A 26,314-nucleotide genomic window follows, 5' to 3' on the forward strand; every position below is an offset into this window, starting at 1 on the left:
CAATCTAATCTGATCTTAACTTCAATTGTGTTTTAAACACACAGTATTGTAACCCAATAAATATTTTTAAGATAGTCATGTGAGCAATTTAAGCACATCTCAGTATGCATTCTTATCCTCTAGCGTCGCTTATTTTTGTCCAATTAAGCTATGGATTTGTCTAATATATCAGAACACCACACACTAAACCAGACACCACTATGGCCAGAACTGAGATTAGTTCTCTACATGGACAAAACCAAACGATACTTTTAAACAGGGAAAAACATCTGTAGTAATAAACAGGTCTCTATTAAAAAGGCAACTACCCTAGAAACTACCATATTCCAACTGTTATTTCTTGGATGGTTGATTCTGATATGAAGGGAGAGGTTTTTCTCTCATTCACTAACTTGGTTGGAAACCCCCATACCTTGGAAGGAGGAGCTGCAGGTTTAGGAACCAGATTTTTGTAGACACTTGGGACAATGGTGGTGGCTTTGTTGCCATTTGCCAGGTGAGAAACAGGTGATGTAAATGCAGCTGAGAAGGCAGCAGCAGGATCCTCTTTTGAAACCTTTTTGATGACCAGCATCTTGGTAGGTTGCTTGGCACTAGGGGGGTTTTCTGTAAAAACAAAACAGGAAAGATTCTGAAATACAAATGTTCTGTTCCATAACAGGTTCAGTGCACTGCTCCAGCTTCTCCCCTCTGAACCTTAGAAACGACATGTCTAATTCTGAGATTGCTATCAGCTGTTCTTTTGTTTCAGCTTTGAGCAGAAAGATAAGGATGTCGAAGTCCATTTTTTTTTCCCTCTGTTTAACCACAACAACTCCCTTGACTCTGAAGGGAAAAACCTACAGTGACATCAGCTAACAGCCTTCCCACCATACTGCAGAAATCAGGACAGATCAGAGCAGTTCTTTGAGCAACCATGGATCAGTTGTTAATTCACTAACAGAGAAATATTTTGCATAATTTATACCTTAGAAGATGCAGTGCTTTTGCAAAGAATCACAATTAATATTTCTCACCAACACATTTTCAGGAGCAGAGTAATTTAAGTATTAGCATAAACACCTAGAAAATCCACAAATGCTAGTTGTTATTTTTTGAGCAGAACAGTAAGTACCTGACAAACTTGTTCTAGGACCAGATTGCATTCCTTTTACAAGTATTTTTTTGTTTGTTTCTTTCTGGTATTTTTATTATTTACAGTGCTTAACCCCACGGATCTAATTACATTCTAATTAGAGATTAACAAACCTATATTTAGTTGAAGGAAAATGACTTATCAGTTCCATTTTTTTTTTTTTTTAAAGGCATAGATTCCCACATTGTATCACGATCAAAAAGCAAACCAGTTCTGAGTTTAAAGGAAATATAAACCACCGAATAACAACAATTTTGTTGTTTTTCTAACGTGAAGATCTCAACTCAGGAACTGATGTCTAGTTCACTCAAGTCTGCTCTGCCCTTCAAGCAATGCCTGCATGAAATTGTAACTGCAGTACGACACGAAGCAGAGAACTGACATCGCTGCCACAAGCATTTTTTTTTTTATGACAAGTACAGGTTTCAAGCAGACAAAAAGGCCAAGAGATTAGTTACAATTGTGGGAGGAAAACAACAAAGGAGAGAAAGCTGCAAACTGTCTGCTTAAGGTTTTAAGATCTTCTCTGAGCAAAAAGCTAGCACTTAAAAATTATTTACAGTTAATAATAGTTTCTATGTAGGTATTTACAGTTAATAATAGTTGCAACTCGCTGCTTCAGCATGAGCATTCCATACAGCAATGTACATCTTTACCTACCCCATACTCCAGACGGTGTCCCTAAAGGTTTGTTCTGGCTGTTGTGTCTTCCAGCTTCTGGATTCAAAGATGGCTGGAAAAAACAAAAAAATAGAAACAAAGAAACAATGCAATTGAGTATATTCATTATATCACACTAATACGGAATCTTTTTTGTTATATGTAACATGCTTCTAGGAAACCACAGTATAGGTAGATTTCTCTGAACATCACCTGAACTAGAACAAGAGAGTGCTCTGTCACAAGACATCTAAAAATCTCAAGTTCTTATTCTCCTTGGCTTCTGTTTAATTTCCAACAGAACTATCAGAAAGTTTACAATAGGCCCTTCAGTCTTCTACTATGCAATAAACAGATTCCACAATCTTACACACCCATAAAAGATTTAGGTATTTGATCGGCAGCTCAAGAAATAGAACAGAATCCACATCATCAGTATATGGAATGTCTAGTCTCATTTCTCAAGTATTTTTATACAATAAGTCTGTATTAACAGTTCAACCAACAAAAGAACTACACTAGGCTCCTAACATAAAGGAATAAGGAAAAAAACAAGCCACATCTCTATGGATAAAAAGCTAAATGTAAGCTATGCTAAGTTTGAGTCCATTTTTCAGGGCAATACTGCACACAGGCTCAGTGTTCTCTGCAGACTTACCTTTGATTTAGTACCAGAACTCAGAGGAACAACTAAGTACATTTCCCAAGCCCAAAGCAGAGACAGAAAACCCAACCATTCAAAGAAAAGTGATCCTGATTAGCTATTCCTCTTCCCCCGTCCCAAATAACTTCAGTTCAAAATAAAGCCATCTTTTTCCTCTTTTTAATGAATTCTTCGTATGTTAGTTACTATGACTACCACATAAGTCTCTAATAATGAGCTTCTGAAATAGTAGGCATTCCTGTTCTATAAGAGTTAGGAAAAAAATGTTACACCATAGCATAAATTACTGCCTCAGACCCTAGAAATTCCTCTGTTTCAGTGCTTCATTTTTCAGTTACAGGTCAGTTTGATAGCAGTGGTGCTCACGTTACAGGAGAACTTAGAACAACAGCCTGTTTTGCAGACCTTTCAGGAAAAGTGTTCCCATTTTATTGGCCATGCAGCCCTAACAGCTACATACTTAACCACAGAAAACAGTTTTTCCACTATGGAAAAGAGAATACAAGAGTTATTTAGCAAAGGTTGCTACCAGGCAGTATGCGCATAGTATTATCACCTTTAAAAAAAGGTGTGGCAATGGGGGAAGTCATTAGAGAAGACACAGCAATGTAGCTGGGAAAAGAGATTTATAAAGACACTAAAAAAAAAGAGAACAAAGGAGGACCACCTAGAAGAACGATTTAGGCTAAGACAGACTACAGCAGCATGGTCGCAATCATTACAATAGCTTTCTACATTTCAACAGGCTTTTGACAGTGTAGAACCAGCTTGCAGAAATCCTGAATTACAGTATTCTTGAGAAATCAGATCAACAGTAATCTACATGTAAGCTTAATCAGTGCTCTCCAGGTGTTAACCAGCCACCGAGGCAGGCTACCACTCCCACAGCAGAAGCAGCTGAACAAGAGCATGCAATTACTCCCCATGCACTGCACTGAAAAACCCAGCAGTTTAAATCAAACTGGCTTCTGTAGCAATTTAAGTGGAGTCACTAGATTCTGGCCTGAAGCAGCTATGTTTTCACTCATATTTCACTCCAACTCCTAACCTTCCAAACTGAAGTGGTAACATCAAAATGCCATGATAATTTTAGCTTTAAGCAGCCTTCCAGAAATAAAAGCTGAGTAAGAGAGCAAAAAGCTCAAGATGATACACACAAGCATGCACACTATCACCAGAACTCCCAGTACTGGAGACAGCAATGCCTTTAGCACTGAAGATTAAGCCAGAGGAATCACATTAAGTGGAGGGACTGAGTTACCAGAACTTTACAGATAACATCGACCTTATTACAGTGGTCAAGAACAGCCTGGAGAAAGTGAGAAACGAGATGCACAAAACAAAATGCATGGTCTGCTAACAATAAAATCTTCACCAAAATGGAGAAAAAAATAAATTGGAAAAAAAGGTACAACCATTGCTTGCATCCTAAAGCATAAATATTAAGAAATGCACATGATAAGAATAAAACCCTAAGTCTGAGTACAGTTCAGCAAAGTTGTGAAAACTAAAGATGTTCCAGTAAAAGTAGAGCAAGGATAAATGAGACTATTGTAACTGACAATACCAGGTAAATTGGAATACTGGAAAAAGAAGGTTGATGAACTGCAGGTATCTGTGGAAGAAATGGCTGAAGAAACACTGATCTACAGATTTACAGAGAGATAAGAAAAGAATTTCTGACAAGAAAATACTATTCCAGATGATTCAAGACAGATGATTGCAAAGGTCTGGGCACATGTCATGAAAGCTTGGGGTGGTTATCATGTACACCAACACGTACCAGAATGCAGAAGACAGGAACAGCAGTTAGACTGAAGATAAGCTGAACAGATGTACTTAGGAGCAAAAAAAGGCTTTGAAAGCAAAGCCACAAAGGAAATACAGCTACTGCTCTTGTAGCAGATCAAAGTGTCACCATAAAAGTGTCACCTTTTGAGCACTGAAGATCTGACTTGTGAAGTACAATCCTGTCTTCAGTTAATAATCATTTGGCAAAATATAGTAACATGCCAAAACCCATAATCCAGCAAGGTCATCAAGTCTCCAGGACTTGGTATCAATTAGCATCCTGCAAGCACTGGAATTATTGTTAAAATATGTAGTGACCTGAAACATGGAATGGAATGCAACTCTAGATCCTTGCCACCTATCAATGCTAATAAAAATGAGATCTGAAAAGCTTCTCACAGCTGCCACTTCCAGTGAGAAGCTACACACTTACAAAGTCTTCTTCCTCAAATTGTAACTGCTCTTTGTCTTCCTTCTTCTCTTCCCTGGCTTCAACAGGCAGCTTTTCTTGAAAGGCGGAACTTTTCCGAGAATGGAAGTTGCCATTCCAGTGGCGATGAACTCCAGTTCCTCCTCCACCACGCTGGTTCACACCATCATGGCCCCGTGAGGGACCGTGCCAGCCAGGCTGACTGCCAGAAAGCCCAACATGAGCTCCTTTAGAAACACCAGAATCTACAGAATCATGGCGGAGAAGGGACGGCTGATGCCAGCAGTCTAAACAAAAGGAGATAAGTATGCAAATAAAAAAACGTCAACACTGCATGCAGAATACTGGAAATAACAGGCTGTTTTTCTCATTACATCAGTGTTTACTAAGTAACCACGAGGCCAAACTTAATAAACTGTGTGATTATCTCAAAAAATAAACCAAGCTACACAAGGCATATACAGCTACCACAGAAACCCCATAAGGCCTGGGCACACGGCATGAGAGAAGAGAATAGCACAAGTTTCTTACAGGATGTTTTGAAAAGGTGCATTTTGGGAAAATGTTTATATTCTGCAGAATTCTTCCATAGAATACTCCATAACGTTTGCTCTCAGATTGCATTCCAATCCATTCTACTCACCTCCTGCAGTTCGGAGGGGCCCGTTATTGAAAAATCCATCAGAAGAGTTGTGTCTCCTACGGCTCACCCCAAAGCGTCCCTCTCCCCGTGGAAGATGCTCTCCATGTTTCTCAAAGGTGGCTGCAGGGGACTGCAGAAAGACAAAAGTAATATAATAAAACCCTCCTTAGGGCAATCCAGGAGCCTGTGTGTCCAACAGTGATGTTTTATCAGTTGAAGAAAACCACCCCAAAACCCACATTCCTGTGCTTTCAATACAGCATCCACATCTGTGTTGTCTAGCCAGTGACATCAACAGTCACCTGAACCTAACCAGAACGGCACAACTCCACATAGCCTACAAAGAATCAGAGAGAACCTAATACAATAATCTCACCAGCACTCCTTGCAAATACACACTTTCTGCAGAGTTCATTTAAGACATTTTATGTTACAGAAGCGCTCATTCACTCGCTCCCCCTGAAGTCAAAAGAACAGACAGCAATGGAAGGTCTTATCAGTCTTACTAAAATTCAGAAATACTCAAACTACAGCACTTCTGTGCTGAAATGACAAAGACTCTGTAGAAGACATTAATGCTTCTAGGGTTAAAATTCCAGATAATTTATTACTCTTCACTTTTAAAACTGTCATAGCTGTAAGAACAAGGGATCTGTATTAGTTACCTTGGTTGACTGTGGTGTTGAGAAGTTAAGCCAGGCAGGAACAAAGTCATGCTGCGCCATTTAGGTCCAGTGTCTCCCTTCAATAAAATGAGGCATCAAACCTCATGGCCAGGATCTGTAAATGAAAACAACATTCCCTGACTTATCTGTTCAAAACTGAAGTAATCATATAAATTAATTCCCAAAGCCTGGTCTATATTACGGGGGTGGGGGGTGGGAGGGAGAAGCACTGTAGTTGTTTACACTAACATTTTTTCCTGCTTTATTCCTCTGACCAGAACAGGTCATAACTTAAACATTCCTAGTTAGCCCCTGTTCACAATTCCATTCTAAAAACACACCTACGAAGTTTGTGATAGGATAGGCCTGGAGATGGAAAAAACAGAACAAAAAGCACACAAGCCATACAATGCACCGAACTAAGACGTGTCAGAACTTGGGGTACATTCCTTCATTGCTCTTTTTCATAATCTACAAAGGAGCGACCACTGATTTTATTCCAGAGGTTGAAAATTAAGTATGACCAAACCAATAACGATATTGAGACACTGAGAGCAGATCAGAGACCTGAAAGACAACCATATGCCAGTTCCTGCACCCCTCAACTTGAAGATCACAGAAAAGACCTGTATCTTAATGCAAGTTCAACTGAAGACCAGCAGATGTCTCACTGAGGAACATGAAGCTGAACTGTTCTTTTCAACTTGTCATAGCAATTTCCACTAGTCCAGGCGATAAGAATTCCATTACTACTCTGCATAAGGGAATTCTGCCTTTTTGTGGAAGGTTCTTCAGCTTTCCATTTTGCTTTATTAGTTCATGGCTGAATTAAAGTTGAAAAAGTCAATAGTGTATAAGCAAGGAAAAAAAGTACATATGATCACTCACCCAGAGTTTGGCCTCTGCAGTCCAATGTCCTCGCTTCCTTCTCTGCTTCACTGACCTTCTGGTTCCTTTCTTCTCCAGTATACTGTAAGGCCAGCCTTGAGGCAATAGTGCGTCTCGAAGCAGAGCACGAGAGGCCGCACTTCGTGCCAACTGTGCCCTTCACCCCCTCAGCTGCTCATTTTAACCTCTTTTTGCACTCTCACTACAAAAAAAATACCTAAGAAGGTAATTTGTATTTAAAAAAAGCCACGACCACGTTCACCTCATTAAATATCCTCTAGTCGTGGTACTACAGAAGTCAGCTTTTACATTAGAAAAAGGTTTGCCAGGTCTGTATGACAACATTCAGAACCACACCATCATTAATACTGAACAGATACACCCAACTCTGCTGGATAGTTCATGGTCTGCAGGTCATTCTGAACACTCTAGAAAAAGGACCACGTTATAGAAAAACGTCTGCCCCAAACGCTGAGATCTAAACAAGAAGCATCTGACCAAGTGCCCTTAAAAGATAATCTTCATTTTTATCAGATAAGTTTCCTAAAAAAAAAAAAAAAAAGTATATATTTTTCTTTTTAAAAAATGAATGTTAGGATATACTCTGCACTTCAAGTAGCTTGGTTAATGCTCCACAGAACTAAGCACTACTTGATGTAAAGCTCAAAAGCAGGCACAAACGTTTATATCCCCGTTTTTCACCATTTACATGCTGAAACATAGGTCACAAGAACAGAAAAATGCCAGGCCTAAAAATAATCTCTTCTACTCTATTTTTTGTAGACTGGGTGCTGCTTTTAAAAGGAAACAAATTATTCCACAAGAGCTTCTTCTTCTACAGAGGAGAGTTCACTTCTGGGTCATAGTCCTCTTCCATCAAAGAGGTAAGACAGGAACTGTAGTCACTATAAAAAAAAAAAAACAAAACACAACAAAACACAATCAATACAAGTAACAGAAACGTGACAAAGTACGATGAGAGAAAAACAGAAGGAAAAACAGAGCAGCTGTAGAGCTAGTGTAAAAGCTACTTGATCTCCAATCACAACCCAAACTGAAATCATCTAGCCATATGAACTAAATCACCTCCAAGTTAAATCCCTTTACCCATACTCTTTGCCTTGGATTCCTCAAGAGGACACTGAAGTGCTGAGACAGGACAGGAAACCTTGGCCCACAATCTCAAAGTCAGTCTCACAAGCTATCAACTTATTTAATAAAAGCCCTAATATTTATATCAGTGCCTTGCCAGAAAGTCTGAAGAAGCAAAACCAACATCTGTAAGGACTGTGAAGAACGGATGCATTGGCTAAGACTAGAGATTCATTCAGCCTCTTTCTAAATAGCAGAAGGAACGGATACTCGGGTCCAACTCATCCTCTCCACATCACACGCAGCGTTATGCCCCGTCAGTCAGTCTTTTCCCAAAGTGAAACACTAGCCTACTCTTGCTCCCTTGAACAGATCCTATTCCATAATCTAATCCTTGTCATCCTTCTCCACACCTCTGAACTCAATCCTTTTGTGATGGTAGGCTTTTATGCAAGGTTCAAGATACAGGCAGACTGAAATTTTCAAACAGAACACCCCAGAACAGTAAAGCTTTATTCCTTTCCTCTTAGAGGGGTCCCACAAAAATCCCAGTACCTGCCCGCAAGTAAAGTAGTTTGTCTCAAACTCCTGCCTTTGGTTTCCCATTTTCAAAACCAAGGGGCACGTTCACCATCTCCCGCTCCTCTTCTACCAAGGCTGACACCTCAGTCATCGTGAAATTTTGTGTTCAAGTTCCTTTGATAATCTTTAATGAATGCCACATGGCACTAGCAATTTTTTTTACTACCAATTATTCTGAATCTTTATGTATCAGTTTGAGGCAATCCAACTTTGTAAGGTGAACCTCCAGACTGGGAAATTCCTTGAGTTGCTCCATCAAAAACATCACCACCAACAACAAAATGTTTTTTTTCCTGCTACAACCTCTTTATCCTCCAACTATCTTATTGAACCCAAATAACTCTGATAGTTTTTACTGCTCCTGAAACATCTGAGAGGTTCCATTGCTGTTTTTATGCCATCAGACAAACGTCTGGATCCCTTCAGGCATGCCTTATGTGCCTTTATGTTTGATTTGCCAGAGCTTGTTTTCCTTGTTTGGATGTGGTTCCGTTCTTTGAACACTTTTGGTTTTCCTTGCACTCATTATGCCATTCTCTACTCTGCTAAGCATGTTTTTTTTTTTGTTTTGTTTTTTGTTTTTTTTTTTTTTTGTTTTTTTTTTTTTTTTGTTTTGTTGCAAGTTAAGACTGGTTTGATAGAAGCTCAAAATAAACATACACAGGTGATACTGTAAGAATCATCACCTTTTTATCCTCACCCTCATATCATTTCTTCTTTCTGGAAATAGATGTTACTGTTGTGTAGGAGAGTTTGGAGAAGGGAAAGATTTTGGCACTTCAGATGTGAGCCACGATCACGTTTCTGGAAGCAGAAAGGAAACAAGCAGCCTCACAACCCCGACAGAGCGCCAGCAGAGATGAAGAAAGAACAGATTACATGTGGCCATATGCAATGCTGACCTGGAAGCTTTCTGAACATTGCATCTAATACCACAAGCTAGTAAGTGTCACAACAAAAGCACTAACCTCTCAAGACATTACATTAATGGGTAATTTTTCAGCTGTGTGAAACACCTGCTGCAGACAAACCAATTCTCCTACCATGCTGAACTCAGCACAGGTACAGAGCTCCTTCAGATGTGACCTTCTGAGGCTGCTACCAAACGTTTCAGTAGTAAGCAGAAGAAAACAGGGACGCAGGCAATGCAGAGTTGGATATATTTAAATAAGATTAATCACTGTGCCCTCTGAATAAATATGCTTTTCAGAACAAACTGCAGAGCAATTAAGCCCTGTCAAACTCCTGACAGAGGAAAGTCATATCATTAAGATGTTGATTTAATGGACCTCGGGAATGATTCACACTGAACTGAAAGATGGGACCAAAACAGAGCAAAACTCACACAGAACTGGCTCCTGTGCTTAAAGGTACCTAAATAAACAAACACCACAGAATTGCAATTTTGAAGAATGAGGTCAAAATACACAACAAAAATAAAACCACCACGGAAGTACAATAGCTAGGTTCCCCTTCACAAAAACGTTTCCAGTTATTTTTCAGAACTGGAAAACGAAAGCCTGTCAGAACTTAGCAAAACTTATATTTTTATATCTCAGCACAATCAAAACCAGGGTGAAACTCCATGCAAGAATTCCCACCACCAATGTAGAAGATTCAGGCCTCTTAACCTGCTATTTTGATATCCTTAGGATTATCAGTGACCAGGGCAGTTCGTTAAGGAGCAACAACTCAACATGCACGTAGACAGCCTGGTGCAACGTGTAGACACGGGACTTTGGGCTGCTGTCTACATTTACAAACCTCACGCCTTCAGCTCCCACAGACAGTCGCTGCTCAATCAGAAAGCTTGACACTTGTTAAAGGAAAAACCTCCACGTCTTCTCAAACCTTTTATCAAGTGTTTTGACACTTCTATAACTGTTGATATAACTTTTACTTTGAAACAATCCCACTTGTGGATGTTGCAGTTACTGGGAGGCTTAAGAAAATCTGCATAGAAGTTGCTGCAGATTAAAGCAAGATGCTTAATCTCCGCCCATTTCTCTTCAAGTAGCATACAAAAGACATGCTTCAGATAGAAGTTTCAAAGTTGTGTCTTGAGCCCTTCCAAAACTGTATTTTCTGGCATACACATCCTGACAGCTGTATGCCAATAACAGCCTGTAGATGGCTCCTTATTCCAACAGACAAACTGCTTGTCAGTCATCATCTTCCTTTGCATGCATTATCACTGTAAGAATAGTGTATAAGACATTAAAACGCAATGTTTTCTGTTTGTTAAAACAAAAGCTTTCTGTAAATGCTCCTACCGAAGCGTTTTTGTCTCCAGGACTAGCCCATATGCTAGATTTCACAGCCTTCTCACATGCTGAACCCTGGCCAACAGACCGCTTTTACAACCTACCATATAACTGACATCAGCTATATCACAAAATAATAATGGGCAAGACCCAAAGTCTATTAATAATCTGCTCTGATAACAACTTGCGGTAAATTCTTAAGAAAAAAGTGCAAGGACAAGCACGAGTAGCAACAGGAGTTCCAGCACACTTTCAGAGTTCTGCAGAGTCTTAAGGCAGTTTGTATTATAGTTTACTATCAGTCAGTGGCTATTTGTTGATTTTTTTTTTTTTTTTTTAAAAAAACACATTTATATGTTTTTGTCTCCCAACTGAGAGGGGACAGCGTTTAATTGTACTTTATGCAAACTTCAGTTAGAGGCGATAAAAACGTCACTCTCAGTTCCACTGGATGCTCTTGTGTTACCCACGTACCTGAACACACCATATTCACTTTTTCAAGATATTTCTGATTCTTATATATAATATACATAAACATCAAGTCATTTCTATTCCAAGCTAAATCAGACTACTTGTGGAAACTTTCTGAACATCTCTGATCACCCTCACTAGCCTTTACCATATCTTTTAGATACAGGTCACCAAAACTGCATAAAATGTTCAAGATCTGGGAGCATGATAAATTTATACAGTGGCAAAATTTTGCATTTCTCATCCTTTCTTCCTAATATCTAACATTGTTTCTCTTTCTGACTACACGCAGAACTGAAATGACCTTTGCCAACTACTCAGTAATAAATACAGCAAAGATTCCTCAAAGTACATATGGGTCTGCCCTGCTTTGGTCACACACACGAACACGTGCGTGGAACAAACAAATTCTGCAGGCTGAGCTCCCAAACCTTCCCATACTGCATTTATGGCTCAGCCAATCTGGTCTTCAATTGCTTCACTATGGAAAACAGCAAGGCCAAAGATCATCCCTGGTAGCCACTCCCAGTTCCAAGCAAAGAAATCAAACAAAGGTGCTCGTCAATGCAAATTTAATCTGTTTCTCTTGGTGTTCAGTTTTGAATTATTTCTGGAAATACAAAGCAGAAAATGAGAGCATCACTAAATGAGACACTTTATAAAGCCATACCTCTTTTCAGAGCAATTAAACCTGCTGTAATAAGCTTTGGTGAAGAAAAAAGGTTGTCTATCAACCACCCCAAAATATTCTTTCATTGGTCGTAAGACAAATTTCTGACAAGTAATATAAATACATAAAATATTTACTTCTGTATTAGCACTTGGCTTCTGCTTGCTAACAGTTTTAATTAATCTTTTTAAAATGAAAACAATTTAAGTGATCAATTTTCACTTGCTGCATTTAAATATTTAATCTGTTTTTTTTTTTTTCATAGCAATATCTTTTCCTGTTTTTGTTGCTACAAAACTACTTCTACCACTGGAGTTCAAAACAAAGTGAAAGTTATCAGATTTTTTTATATAATGAAATTTCACTGTGTATTTGTCTAAATATTAGAAGCTTAACACAAAAATGGAAGGAACGCACAGGCATATTCCATTTAAAAGCAACACAAAGACTATGGTAAGGAAACACAACATTAAGGTCAAAAACATCCTCTACTACACCATTCATAAAGTGCTCTTGCTGCATTACCCTTCATTACAGATGTCCAGTTCTTTTAATCCTTCTGTTAACTTTCACTTCACTCCTAACATAGGTATGACCAGAGTTAATCTGAGTACCAGGGAGTTTCTGAAGCTTTGTTTCTCAAGCTGAGCCTTCCATATATACCTGGCAGTGTGAACCAACGAGGTTACACCATGACCTGTATCAACCAGAACGTAACACAGGAGAAACGAGCTAATCAGAAATGAAGATCTTCCTAAAACCCTAAGAAAATGCACAAATCAGCCTGATCAGCAGCGTGTTGTTCCTATTGCATCCTCTTCTATCTCCTGCCTTGGCCCACAAAACTGTAATTGCCCAAGGGGAAGAAAGGAAGCAAGGCTGGACAGACGCGGGGTCTCCTGCTGCACCTCACCATCCTAGTGTGCACCCTCTGAACAGGGATGCCCTGAATCAGTGCTTTGAACCTTTGCTCACACCGCATGTTTCAGCACACATCACATTTCAGTGCACATTTCCAAAACAGACAAGTTTGACTGGATGTTTTTTCTGCCTCTGTGTTCCTTGCAAACCTCCTCGGGTCCCCCTTCAGCTCTGCTATCTACAGAGAATCCTATTAATTACAGCCCCTAATTCCATTTCTCCTCTCTTGCAGCAGCAAATCAAAGCCTTGGAGCCTCTGCTGAAAAACAGGGTAAAATTAAACGTTTTCCCTTCATTATACATTTATCAATCCAGCAAACAGCACTACAGAAGGTCAGACAGACAGGATCTGTCAATCCCTGCCACAATCCCAGTTCACTTCGCTGCATTTCTATGTATTTCTCTAACTAGAACATGTTTACTTAAAAGTAAAGATTTGTTTTTCTAACTGGCCATCTTTATAAACTCAACTGGGATTTCAGCAATATTCCTAAAGATCAGATGTCAGCTGGGTTGCAAAAGCATTCAGAAAAATTAGTGAACAATTTAATGGGCGCATAAGGCAGAACAGAATTTACTTCCCTCATCACTTTTCTTTCTGTGCAGCTCTTTTCGTTTTTAAATCAAGCAGATATGCCTGAACACACACAACAGAGCTTTCTACTTTGCAGCTCTGCAGAGTGGAGTGTCATTTAACAGGTGTATGCTGGTTTGTGGCAAAGAATTAATTCCCTGTGTTTTCACCAGAATACGACAGGTCTTGATTCACGCAGTACATGCACAGAAAGAGCAAGTCACAGCCTGCAGCCCAACCTAGGAGGAGTCCAAAGCATGCTTCTGATTTCCTAAAGGATGTCAAAAAAACATGACATTTCATTATCCTGTTCTCCCTGCAAAAAATACAAACCAAAACAAACTAAAAAACCAACCCCAGAACATGCCTTGGTATTATGAGAAGCATTTCATTTAATAGGATAATCATATTTGTGCACATAGCCCTTTTAGAATAACGTAATTATAAATCTTGATTCAACCTCGCACATATTATTAGGCCTTCCTATAAAAGACAACTGCAGCATTACTAGTTCAATAGTTGTCATAACAACTGTTGAGCTGAGTCTTCTCAAGTTGAGATCATGTATCTGCAGATAATGGCAGGTTCACCTACATAAAGTATCTGCAAAACAAACTTTCTTTCATTTTGCTTTCAGGATCCATTAATACAATTGTCTAGACACACCTTCGGTCTGTCTCACTACTGAAATCCGGCTGCATTTTGAGAGGACAAATGTGGATGATCCAGAAGGACACGTACTGCGGGTAGTGCTCACAAGCCTGAGGTGGTGTGTGCCAGAACTCCAACTCTAATCTGCCCCTCTTACTCGTCCCTGTCCTATCATAGCTAGACCCCCAACAGCTTAATACAACTGCCATTTGCATTTGAGTAATTAAAAATACCGTGAAAAGCGTTGTTAGAAATGTATCTGGCTGCTGAAAAAATCTACTATCTAAAAACGCCCAGCACTCTCATTGGATTTTATAGGATTATGGAAATCTGAGCCCATTAAAACACTAAATGATGAATTAAAATGTTAATTGTGTATCAAAAAATCTTCCCGAGTACTCACAGATATTAATGGATTTTGTGAAAACGATTAGTGAAAGATTAACACCTTATTTTTCACGTTAAAGCAAATTAATCCATCCTGCAGAATCATCAAAACTGTTTTGTGTTCTAGAAACAGCACTGCAGATGCATCCATTCCCAGATGGAAACACGCCAGCAGCTTGTCCCTGCAAAAGTTTTTCCAGAGTAACAGGTAAGGGGTGGGGGAAAATCACCAACTGTTATGGGTCTGAACACTTCTGCAAATCCGATGACTAACTTCAGCAAAGTGAAACCAGGTTAAGAAAGGTCCACGTGGCCACAGCTATACCCTCAAACTCTGCTGTAGTGACAGACCTCCCCCAGTGCCCTGTGCAGTACTGTTTGACAAACACCCTCCCCATTTACCTGCTTGCTTCCATTTCTCAAAGGTCACACTGACCAAATCCTACCTCCCTCCAAGTTCCTCGGATACACACATCCATCCAGCCACATACCTTGCAAAGCCTTTAACGACCCGGTCTCGTGAATACTTACAGATACTTTAGAACACAGTGAGGTCTGGTGAAAGGAGATGATTTCTTTCTTTCTGAACAACAGTTGAAGACACAAGGACGTACAGGAGTACCACAATCAAATCACAGAGACAAAGATTTCCCGGACAAGAGCCTGCAAGCTCATCTGTGAAAGCAAGTTGTATTTTGCACAAAAGCCCAACACATGTTTTGGAAAAGCTGGCTTCTGGGGAACCTTGACAATAGCCTGTGCAAGATAAGGCTCAGAACCCCAGGGAGCAAGTGTGGACCTGCAACTTGGCATTTGCAGCTGAATCATTCCAGGGGGTTTTGAAGAGTTTATTCTGAGCACAAAGATAGTGCTGTGTTAAACATGCAAGAACCAGGAGACTCAACATCTTGTAAGCACAGAATGGGAGAGCACGGACTTTCTAGATAGGGTGTCCACAAACAATTACTCCCAGAGCTTTGATACCATACAGCCACTGACAATAGCATCATCCCTCACAGACCTCTCCTGTGCCACTTGAGTCTACTGCCTTTCAGTGCCCCCTTAGCAGTCTGCGGTAGTTATGTAGTATTGGTAGTTATGAGAACTGTAGCATTTACCTGAAATACTAAAACCTGCTCGCTGCTGTCCCCTACTGCAAGGAACAGGATGCCAGGTATTGCACACGCCTCTATTAAGCAAGTGTATACATTGGCACTACTGATAAGAAACACCACCCCGCCCCCCTTAATTTAAAGGGCGTTAAATAGTGTTTAAATGTGAACAATGTTCTGAACTTTCCAGCAGTTTTAGCACTTTGCAAAGTGAGGTATTTTAAAACCTGGAGAAGGCATTCTGCTAGTTTTAATCAATTCTGAAGACCTATTTAGCTCTTCAAGAGAAGAGAAGCAGAAATCTGTTCTGCAGTGCACTTTGATCTACAGAGCTTTGGAAAGCATGCGAGGTCAAGGCAGGGCTCTGCTCTGCCCTGAACCTTCCGAAGCACAACGCCTTGCTGCCTCTAAAGGTATGGCCATCCCCTCGAAAACCTCACAATAGATCGAGTGAAATGGCAACGAAGAGCACATCTGCGTGGCCTGCCCAAAGCCTTCCTGACCCAAGTCACTTCCACCTCTTAGCAGCGTGCACCAGGATAATGTTCCCCATCATAAGGAAAGAATGGCAAGTATGTAATTACTGGCTTAGCCCTGCTGCACACTGCGTGCCTCCTGCCTACCTGTCTTCCGGAGATGGAGGCTGTAAGCAGAAATGAAACCAAGTTCTCCTGTACCTTAAAAAAAATAGGGTGAGTGTTTCCCACTAAAGGGGACCAAGTACTTTTACAACCCAGTCTTTTACTGTTGTTGTTATTACTACTACAGGACATTTACATTGAAATATATTCATTTCAGAGCTGAGGAAAACGTATTTCCTTTGTTAAAAATTATTAAATACAACCAGACTATACCAAACATTTGTTTCAAGGCAAAACAGACTATAGATCTAGTACAGAGAAGCACAATCTGCATTCCAGATGAAGGATAAGAAAAGAAGGCATGCCACTCGCAAACTGAAAAAGAAAAAAGGAATCAACAAACCAAACAGAGAAGGACATCCAGAAGTAAAAGGCCGTTCTCCCAAACAAAACTATAGGACTACTTCCCCTCAATACCATTACCCCAGTCCTAGGAGAGCAGTACTACCAAGTGGGCCAGGCAGTGCATTCCAGCTCTGGTTACTTCCTGCCCTACACTGTGGGTCTAATCATACCATCTCCACCCCTCCCTCCGGTTGGATTACTTCCAAGCTATTTTACATCAAGTCCAGGACAATATGAAGAAATCCAATATTTATTCATCTGTGACTACGACATGACAAAGACACGTTCACTCAGCACCTCCCAGCATGTGTACAACACCTGCGTTACAGTTTGTGGGGTTTACACTCGGCTATCGTTTGCCTTCCACCAGCTTAACATTTTCAGCACCCTCTCTGATAAAGAAAATACCAAACATCGATGCAGAAATGTCACTGAAAACAGTCCAGTTTAAAACAAGGCCTACACATCTGAAATAAATCGCATGAATAAATATCCCACTTGTTTAGTCTTGGCCTCGAAAACAAAAAAGGAGAAGGAGTGATCCCTAACCTTGTGATGAGATGATTTGCTGCAGCTGGCAGAGATATCCTCTTAGGATGTTCGGGCTGTTTTGCTGGAGCTCTGTGATCTAGGCAGAGAAGCTCTGAGAGACATTCAGCAAAATAAATCAGGGAGTTATGGACAACACATTGCCCAGTGGGTTTGAACTTTGTCTTTATTGCAGAGAATTCCTGTCTCAGTACACTGCAGGTACAGCATGCAAGTTAAGAGTTAAACAATGTCATTTTCCTGTCCTAGTGTCCTACAATAAACTAGGGAATACTAGGAAAACATCTGGAAAAAAAAACTTGAGAGGTTTCATAGATCATCCCCTTCTCCTGAGATTTGAAAGACCTTAGTTCTACCCTCTCCCATCAGATGACTTTGAAAATAAATTAAGCAATGTCCCCCAAAAGAATTTGTACAGTCATCTTCAGTCTGCAGAGGTCCAAAAATTGATCCTACAATGTCTCAATAAACATCAGCAAAACAAGTTCGTTATCAGTGGGCTGGAATCCATTATGCAGGTATTCATACCTCCACTGGCATATTTTGGGGAGCTGTAAATCATGAACGATTACCATATCAGCACCCTCCAAGTGTATCTCTACAATCTGTTTTGGTTATTCCTACGGTTTGAAAGCCTGTCCCCGCACCCAGTGGCTAACCTAAATATCTGTGGTTGCCATTTCAGCCCCCAGCTGCTTCTCCTACTCACCACAGATAGGGCGAGCTGACAAAACTCTGCAGCTACCTTTGAAAACATCTTTCTCCAGGTCAGGACTTCACTGTTCCCTGACTTAAAGGCGATCCTAATGGTTTTTTTTAGGGGAAGCTGGGAAGACCACAGACTACCCCATATCCTAGTGCTGCTTGGCAGCGGATTTTTTGGATGTTAACAGCACATTCTGGGATCAAACATAGCCACATTTTCCAAAAACAAACAAAAAATGCCACAATCGCTCCAGTTTTATTGCTGAAGCTATAAGCTTTTAGGTTCAAAGTACTGAAGACGATAAAAACTAACGTGACCCAGCTACCAAGCCTGACAGCTTGCAGACAGTGCCAGGATGTCAGAGCTGGCTCCCACTTGCACCTGCAGGTAACTTGAAGCTGTTTTATAGGTTACCTCCTGATGTCTGATGAAACACAAGTTGTACAGAACCATTCCAGAGCTAAACAATCTCATTTTTCAACCTTCACGCAGGGGATATCTTTCCAGACCTTATCATCTTCTTTACAGACCCTTTTACCTAGCCATAACTTACTCAGAGCATGACAATATCATGAACTGAACAAGGCACATTCAGCTGGAGACCTACCATTTCCCAGCAGAACGGGAAAACTGCTTCATTACCATATTTACAACTCTTTTACATATTCCAGTATGACAAGTGAATTTTCGCAGCAGCGGTACTGCTGATTCACGACGATTTAGGAAGCACTACAACCCCCAGATACTCTCTCACGGAACTGCTGCCTAGCCAGCTGTGAATTCTGTGTAAAGTAATATTCCTAAACACGATTTGAATCCCATCTACACTAAAATGCATTGTATAGATTTCACACCACTTGAATTTGTCAGGAGCATACAATCCGTGTGTTTAGTAAGAGCATTATCTCAACACACAGAAGTGAAAACGCCAAAGGCTTTGTGACCCAGGAGAGACTGCTCTGAATGCTCTTCTTTTGTCCCTCCATGAGGAGAAGTTGACCATACCCATGTCCTGCCTGTTTCTAAACGCTGCGAGTGGACGCGCTCCACCCCTTTTCAGTGCTCTGCAACTTTTCCCCTCCCTGCAGGCTCTCGGTTCCCTAAATGCTGTAGGACACACTCCATCAGGCCCAGCCAATCTGAAGACATTTAAGTCATCTGTAAGCTTTTTCTCTGCTTAAACTGAGTTCAAAGTAGAGGAAGGTTTTCCAGTACAGAAAGTGAAGATCGTAATAAATTCAACATTTGCAGGGTAACAGAGTTGCCCCACTGAGTTTTTAAAGACCACCTCATGTGAATACTGATTAATCCCTCGATGACGGATGGGGCACTGCAACACAATGGCCAAACACTCCTTTCTGCTGAGAGGCTGGAGACTTGCAGTAAGCTTTGCCATAAGTGCACCAGCCACTCTGTGGAGAACAATAATCTCCGTGCCCATCATAACACCACACACCTCCACGGCAGGCTCAGCCCTTTATTTACAAGAGAGTTTGTCATCCTTCTTGTGCGATGAGCAAGTTCCAGAGCACAATGGTCACTGTCACATGCTCCGGGTGCTGCAACTATGGCCTGAGAGCCACAACGATCCAGGAACGCAGCCTGTGCCACGCTAAGCCTCTGTCCCCTGTCAGTCCTTCTTGGCCATGCCATTATCCCCCGACACTGCCTACCTGAACACAGAATAGCTGTTCAAAACAGATTTCCATGCGAAGTTCATTCAAAATACTTCACTTCTTCCTAAAACCAAAGACTTGAATTAAAGGCAACATCATAAACACACACTAGGTGCACGTACCTTTGCTTACTGAGAGCCACCAACATCACACCATGAAGCTGAAATGCTGCTTTTAAGGTGGAAGATAAGGCTACAAAACCACCACATTTGAAGGGATCACAAGATTCAAGGAAGGAACCAAGGAAAAAAAAAAAAAAAGGAAGAAAAATAGGCTAGCATTTTTGCTGGAATGACACTAAGTCCTAGAACTTTGGTAGCTCTGGGTGAGCCCCCTAGAGTACAAGAGCCCTGGAGGCACAGGGTCACACACTGCAAAAAAAAAAATGGTTTTGATCATCACTTACTGTATAAAACCTCAGTTATGTCTGGATGCACTGGTTCAAAGGATTTTTGTTAAGCCAGACCTTGGGAGTGCAACTATTTCAGATTAGTCATTTTAGGGAACTGCATACAGCAACACTTTACAAAGTCTTTTTGCTGCCTAATTACAGAAAGGTCTAAGAAGTATAAAGTATTAAAATTCTTCTCTTTGCCAGACACTTCTGAAGCCCAGCTAGAGGTGGCAGGAACTGAAAAAAGTTAAGCACGCTTTAATCAAAAAATTCCAATTTAGGGTAACACAGCCCGATTGCTAAAATATATGATTAATTTAACCGACAGACTTCCCTTCCTGCTTGCTGTTGTGCTAATGGCCTTGACTCAACCGAAATTTTTTAGGTCTGCACACTGTTTGCACACCATGCATGGGATGGTGGGTGCTTAGCTGCTATCAGGCTCTATCTAAATCCACTCCCAAAAATGTAAATTTATCTCCTGACCATACAATAACTCATTAAAGTTTGGCACATTTTAACAGGAACACACCACCTTGCAGAGCACAAGTTAAACAACACCCTGGCATTCGTGAAGGATTCTGAGCAGAACCACGTTTCTGCCAACTTCGCTGCCTTGCATCAAATCTGACAAGTGAGGAGAAGCCGCGCTTCCACTGCCCGTACGGAAACGAAAGGCCCGTACTGCCGAGCTGCTATCGTGGTCACTACAGAAGCCACACTGGCACAGCTACTTACACTGCAGAGCAAAACCTAAACCACCCTTGCCTCATCAAAAAAACTTTTAATTCCAAATAAATTCGAAAAAAAATCCCAAAGAAACTCCCCGCTACACAGATTGCCTCACCAAGTGAGGAACTCAGTAACTATGACCTTGCTCTGTTTAAGTTACAGCAACAACCGCCCCGTGTTTGTGTTTTTCCAAAGCCAAGAAAAAGCTGTACCCATGCACGAAGCAGCAGCGTTCTGCTGGAGAGAGGTGCTTCATGTTTTAGCTCTGCTTAACATAACCAGCTCTTTTCCAATCTGCTCAGGCAAATGAATAAAGCATGCCCTGAAGTACTCTTCACAACCAAACCAATTCAGCAGCCACATAGCTAACTTCAAACATCCTGTAACAAAACATTAAAAGAAAACAGCTACTTCTAACTCTTGATTCAATAGTTTTTGTTCAATAAAGTTTTTTTTTTTTTAGTGAAGACAAGAACTTCGCTGACATCTCACACTGAGAAAACTCACAGATCCAACCACAGTATTTTTCTTTATTAAAAAAATCCACACTCCTTGAAATGTTTTCAGCATTTTGTAAAAATGCTAGCAAAGATTATTTTTCTTTAGTGACTTGATTTCCTAGTTTAAAAGATGAAAATCAGGAGGCACTAACACCAAGTACAAAGCACTCACATCTGTGAGCCGAGGTGACCGTAACCTGCAAAAACATTCTCAAAGTAACGTGTTTTTTCTAGTAACTCACAAAGCGTCCACTTACACTTGGCTTGTGATACTTATCACATCTGCATGCTCCTCTTTCTTATTTCAGAGACATTTGTAGAAACAAAAAGGGACTTTTTTTTTTAAATGCCATCTGTTCCCTGCATATTTTCACTTCAAGTCCTAGTATAACATCTACAATGGAAACTTCTGTGTCACATAGGATTAAGACTACAAACCAGATGTATAAAATATGCAGAGGTTGTGCTTCCTTACAAATAGCTGTAAAAAACAAACGAGGAAACTATCACCTAAAGCTTTTCTGTTCTAAACACAAAACTTTAAAAAGTTCTTTTATGGTAGCTTTCTCTAGAAATGCTCTGAACTAATGCAAAAGGAAAAACCGCCCTTCTGAAATTCAGTAATTTTATTTCCTCTTTCCAGGGCTCCACACCTGCTTCTTTCCTGAGTCAGAGACTGGAAGTTTGGAACGCCAGACTCCAAACGCACGAGCACAGGGAACCTTTCGCTCGAAATACCACCCGTTTATTCATTCACGAAGTAACATTTGCACAAAGCCTTCTTCATAAACACCTCAGCTCTTTACAGCAGCAACGTAACTCCCCGGCAAACTCATCCGTGATGGCTCTTCAATTATCTCAGGTGTTTTCTCACCTCCGTGCCTCCCGCCCCCTCTGCTGTTTACATACCTCACGCAGCCACTTCCAACCTTCCCGAATATTATCGGCATTACTAACACTTGTGTCACTCGCACCTTGGGGGCTGGGAAGGAAACGCTGACTTACCTGGTCGCGTTAACATAAAACGATTTTGCAGCAGTGCTTTTAAAAGCTTCTGCCATCGCTTACAAGGATTTCAACAGTGACTGCTCGGCAAGAGCCGTTTACGAACTCCCGGCTCGTACAGACAGCATGGAACTGCTGAAGTTGCTCCAACATAGCTCGTTATTAAACCGAACTCACTTTAAAGCCTTAAATAAATGTCTGAAAAGCCAAGTGAGAGCGCAGCTGGTCTAACCGAGCCTAAACACTGCTGTTTACGTGAAACCACCAGGACTTCAGGCTACCTGGGCGTGCAGCAGCCTCCCAGAAATAACTTCGAGGGCGGAATATGGGAAGCGAAGCCCCCTCCTGCTCGCTGCTGGCACCTGACGCCTTCCCCAGCCCGCAGCGAGCCGGGGACACCCGGCCCGGGCTGCCCGGAGCACGCGGGTGGCTGCAGGCAGCCGGGAGGGGGACAGGGACACACAAACCCCATCCACCAACCCTACAGGAATCCCGTGGGCAGCCCGATGACCCCTGTTTTTTTTCCCTCCCCCCCCCCCTCCAAGCACGGCTCGCCCAGTTTCGTTTCCAACTCGCCACCACCACAGCCCGGGGCGCTCCGCCCCGCAGCAAGCCCCGAGCCCGGCCCCACGGGGACTTTACCCCCCCCATTACCCCCCCCAAACCCCACAGCCCCCTCACTGCCCGCCGGGACCCACCCCCACAGCACGGCCCGGTCAGAAGAAGGGGGGGGGGTGAACGGCCACAGGCCAGGGACGTGTCAGGCGCCGCAAACTTTCCAGCCGAGCAGGAAACAATAACCACGGAGCCTCGGCCCTGCCCCGGCCCTGCCCGGCGGGGAGCTGAGGGCCGGGGGACGGAGCCCAGGGGGGTCCCGGAGCCGCTCCCCCACCCCCCCTCCCTCCCCGCCTCGCCTCACCTCAGGCCCGCTCCCCGCCACCTCCCGGCCCGCGGGAGGCCGAGCCCGGCCCGCTCCGAGGGGGGCGCGGAGGGGTCGGGCAGGGGCTGGGGGAAGGAGCCGGGGGTGTGAGGGGTCTGTGGGGGCGGTGGGAGGAGGGGGGGGTCGGGCTGGCGGCGCACTCACCGGCCGGGCCCCTCTCGCTGCCTGCTGCGGCCCCAGAACCATAACAAAGCTCTGCCCAAAATGGCTGCCCGGCCCTGCCCGGCCGGGGGCCGGAGGGGGCGGGGCTTTCTAGAGCAAGGGGGCGTGGCCAGTGAGGCGGAAGGGACACGCCCACTCGCCCCCCCTCCCGGCTCTCCTCCGCTGGCCACGCTTTGAGAGCCTCCCGCCGCTCCCAGCGGGGAACTACGAGCCCCACAATGCACCGCGGCCGCGCGGCATGCTGGGGGGTGTAGTCCCCGCCCGCCGCGGGTGTGGACAAAATGTCGGCCCCGTGAGGGCGGCCGCCGCCCCGCTCCCTCCTCCTCCTCCTCCTCCTCCGCCGCCGCCTCCCTCCCTGCCACGCACGGCCGGGCCCGTCCCCGCCCGGCGGAACCAAGCGCCCCGTGCCCGTTGCCGGCCGGAGCTGAGCCCCGTTGGAGCGGGAGATCCCGCAGGATATCCGGCGGCTGAAGCGGGGCGTGAGGGATGGGGCAGCGCCTGAGGGGCGGCTTCCACAACCACCGTCAGCTTCAGCGGGCCCTGCTCCTGTAGGGTCCCCACAGAACAGCCATGTTTCGCCTCACGCAGCGGTGCTGCTTCCACACGCCCTTCGGGGTAAGTTTCTGAAGCTTGCTTTGCTCTCTCTTCAAAATATCGAAGCGCCTGGCTGGACCGCTGGAGAAAAATGTGACTTACAAGTTGGAGTAGCCGCGTGTTTGTCACGTTTTCCAAGCAAATTCCTAATTTTAGGATGGCTCTGGCCAAAGCTAACTGTTTGAAAATAAAACTTTGGTGTCTAAATTCTCCTATTCTTTTTACAGAATAGTGAGGGGATGGTAGCAATTCTCTGTGGTCACGTTGTCCTATTTCTGCAATCATTTCATATTCTTTTCTGAAAAGGCCTGCTATGTGTTAAATTAAAAATGCTTAAAGAACGATTGTGTAGGTGGAAGAAGAAGTGGATATACAAACCTTTCACTTTGAGTAAGGTCTGTGTGCTCACAGCAAAGGGCCTAGTGGCTCTTTGTCAGCTACTTGTGCAAGCTGTAGCAGCTTCATCTGTTAAATTAAAAATGTTTGAAAGCCAGGAGGAAGGGCAGCTGTGATGTGCTCCGAACAGGAAAAGTACTCAGCACAGTATTTCTTAGGTACTAACTGTAGTTGCGTATATCGTAAGGTGTTCAAAACAAATTTTATAATTCAGAACAAATTTTATAATTACAGCTCCAGAAGTTAACCGGTCCCAGACTCCTACTGCATGGAAAGAATAAGACAACTCGCTCTTCTCCTAGCCTCTTTCCACAGAGGGATGCTTGTCTTCTCTCCAGATGTCCAAGCCTCAGCAGAGCATCAGTGTACGCAGTCAAGCTCCAGGCTTTTCACACCTCTCTTCCTCTCCTAAAGAAAAAGTCCCCCCAAGAATCTGAGACCCAAGACTTGGGCCGGTTTCGACAAAGTATGAAATCACTGAAGGATTCTCCAAAGCCAGCCCTTTACTTAAGCCTGGCGGGGCTGATTCCGTTTGTTTCTGTGCCACTGTCAATGGTCATCCAAGGGACCTACCACCCAGAGCTGGCGTTTGCTCAGCTTACCTACGGTGCTGTCATTGTCTCTTTCCTAGGAGGAATGAGGTGGGGGTTTGCTGTCCCAGAAAACAGCCCAGCCAAGCCAGACTGGATGAACCTGGCTAACAGTATGGTGCCTCCTCTAATTGCCTGGCAAGCCTTGCTTTTTAAAGATATCACTGATGGTGCAATAATGGTGGTAATGGGCTTAGGGATAGCACTGCATTATGACCTTTCCCTTCTTCCTACTTATCCTAGTTGGTTTAAAGGACTGAGAATAGTGGCAACGCTGGTGGCAGCATTATCACTGTTAGCTACTGTAACACTGAAAGCTTACTCAGAGAAGAACCTAATCATCAGCAGAAATAGATGGCAAGACCCAAAACAATAAAGCAAGAGGAAAAAGCTGTTTATCTGCTAATAAGGTATTTGTATGGAGGTCCAGGGAAAGTTAAGACTTAATTATGCTTAGATGTCATAAAATGGCATTAATTGAGATACTTATTTTGAAGCAAGTAAGTTCACAGCAAATTAGGAAGGAAGGATTGCAAATGCTGATCATTTCCAAGGAAGGCATGAATCTGCTATTGCCTGTAGAACAAAGCATCACTCTTCAGTGAGGTAAGATGTCACTGTTGTATGAATTTAATATGGAGATCCATGTAATACAGGTATGAAGTGCTCTATTCTGAATGATTAAAGTACTTGGTTTAACTATAACATGTGCTAATGTTCTGTGGTAGGGAAAACAACCATAGAGTCATAAATGCGTTCCAAACAAGGTGAATGAAGTAAGTTTAGCATTTAAAGAAATGCAGTTGTGCAGAAATACACCTTCAATTCCTACTTTGTGGAAATACAAGAAAAAAGAGAGACAAAACTTCCCTACCTTATTTCAACTGAGATGTTTTAAATGCTGTGTGACTGAGCACTAGTCAGATAAGAAGGGATATGCAAGGCACAGGCAAGGTTTGTTTGCAGTGGCAAGTCAAGGTCAGCATTTCCCTAAAATGTCATTCAGATACTATGAGTTAGTAGGGACAGCTAGAGGGGAAAATTACCTTCAAGCACCTCAAGAGATAAAAGGTGAGCTTACTAGTTGAAGGAGAGCTGGCCCTTCTGTTTCTAGATTTTGTTTGGACTGAGGGTTACTTAAGTGAGGAAGCTGCACGCAGTCATGAGGAACCATCATATTTCTCCTGTCAGGTGATGCTTGGTATGATATGACACAAGGACTCTTGCTAGCACTAAGGGATCAGCTGATACAATTGACAAAAGTTTGCGTGTCTTCCCTCCTCAACTCCAGTTTTATTTGAACAACCTGGGCAGGTACAAACAGAATTGTACCCTGTGAACCCTTTGGATTGACTGATTATTGAAAAAGACTGCAGGAGCGTATTCTCTTCCTAACATCATTTAGGGGAAAAATCAACAGCAGGAGTCATGCTCATTTCCTTTTCCAGCCGCAGCTACCTCAAGAAGAAAAATATACCCTCTGT

General features: G+C 42.6%; 2 protein-coding genes across 2 annotated transcripts in view; one reads left to right on the plus strand and one right to left on the minus strand.

Moving 5' to 3' along the window:
* The window catches only part of GPBP1L1 (GC-rich promoter binding protein 1 like 1), a 31,957-nt gene extending 8,630 nt beyond the window's left edge, over positions 1-23,327 (minus strand). Inside the window, exons 1-7 of the mRNA XM_082766418.1 lie at positions 23,233-23,327; positions 6,877-7,781; positions 5,989-6,103; positions 5,324-5,453; positions 4,684-4,967; positions 1,796-1,868; positions 413-606 (exon numbers count right to left, since the gene is read on the minus strand). Of these exons, the coding sequence (XP_082622544.1) occupies positions 413-606; positions 1,796-1,868; positions 4,684-4,967; positions 5,324-5,453; positions 5,989-6,048 (741 nt within the window). The 5' untranslated portion in view covers positions 6,049-6,103; positions 6,877-7,781; positions 23,233-23,327. The remainder of the gene's footprint in view (positions 1-412; positions 607-1,795; positions 1,869-4,683; positions 4,968-5,323; positions 5,454-5,988; positions 6,104-6,876; positions 7,782-23,232) is intronic.
* Positions 23,328-23,594: 267 nt separating this feature from the next.
* Positions 23,595-25,678, plus strand: TMEM69 (transmembrane protein 69). The gene is made up of 2 exons (XM_082766515.1): positions 23,595-23,865; positions 24,475-25,678. The coding sequence occupies exons 1-2, from the start codon at positions 23,821-23,823 to the stop codon at positions 25,204-25,206; spliced, it is 777 nt and encodes a 258-aa protein (XP_082622641.1). The 5' UTR covers positions 23,595-23,820; the 3' UTR covers positions 25,207-25,678.
* Positions 25,679-26,314: the final 636 nt, after the last annotated feature.

The sequence above is a fragment of the Aythya marila genome (genome assembly GCF_965140915.1).
Source record: "Aythya marila genome assembly, chromosome: 8".
NCBI classification, from domain to species: Eukaryota; Metazoa; Chordata; class Aves; order Anseriformes; family Anatidae; genus Aythya; species Aythya marila.

Coding starts and splice junctions, on each gene's coding strand:
- TMEM69 (XM_082766515.1), top strand. CDS start 23,821: ATGTTTCGCCTCACGCAGCGGTGCTGCTTCCACACGCCCTTCGGG. Junction 23,866..24,474: donor GCTTCCACACGCCCTTCGGG/GTAAGTTTCTGA, acceptor TTATAATTACAG/CTCCAGAAGTTAACCGGTCC.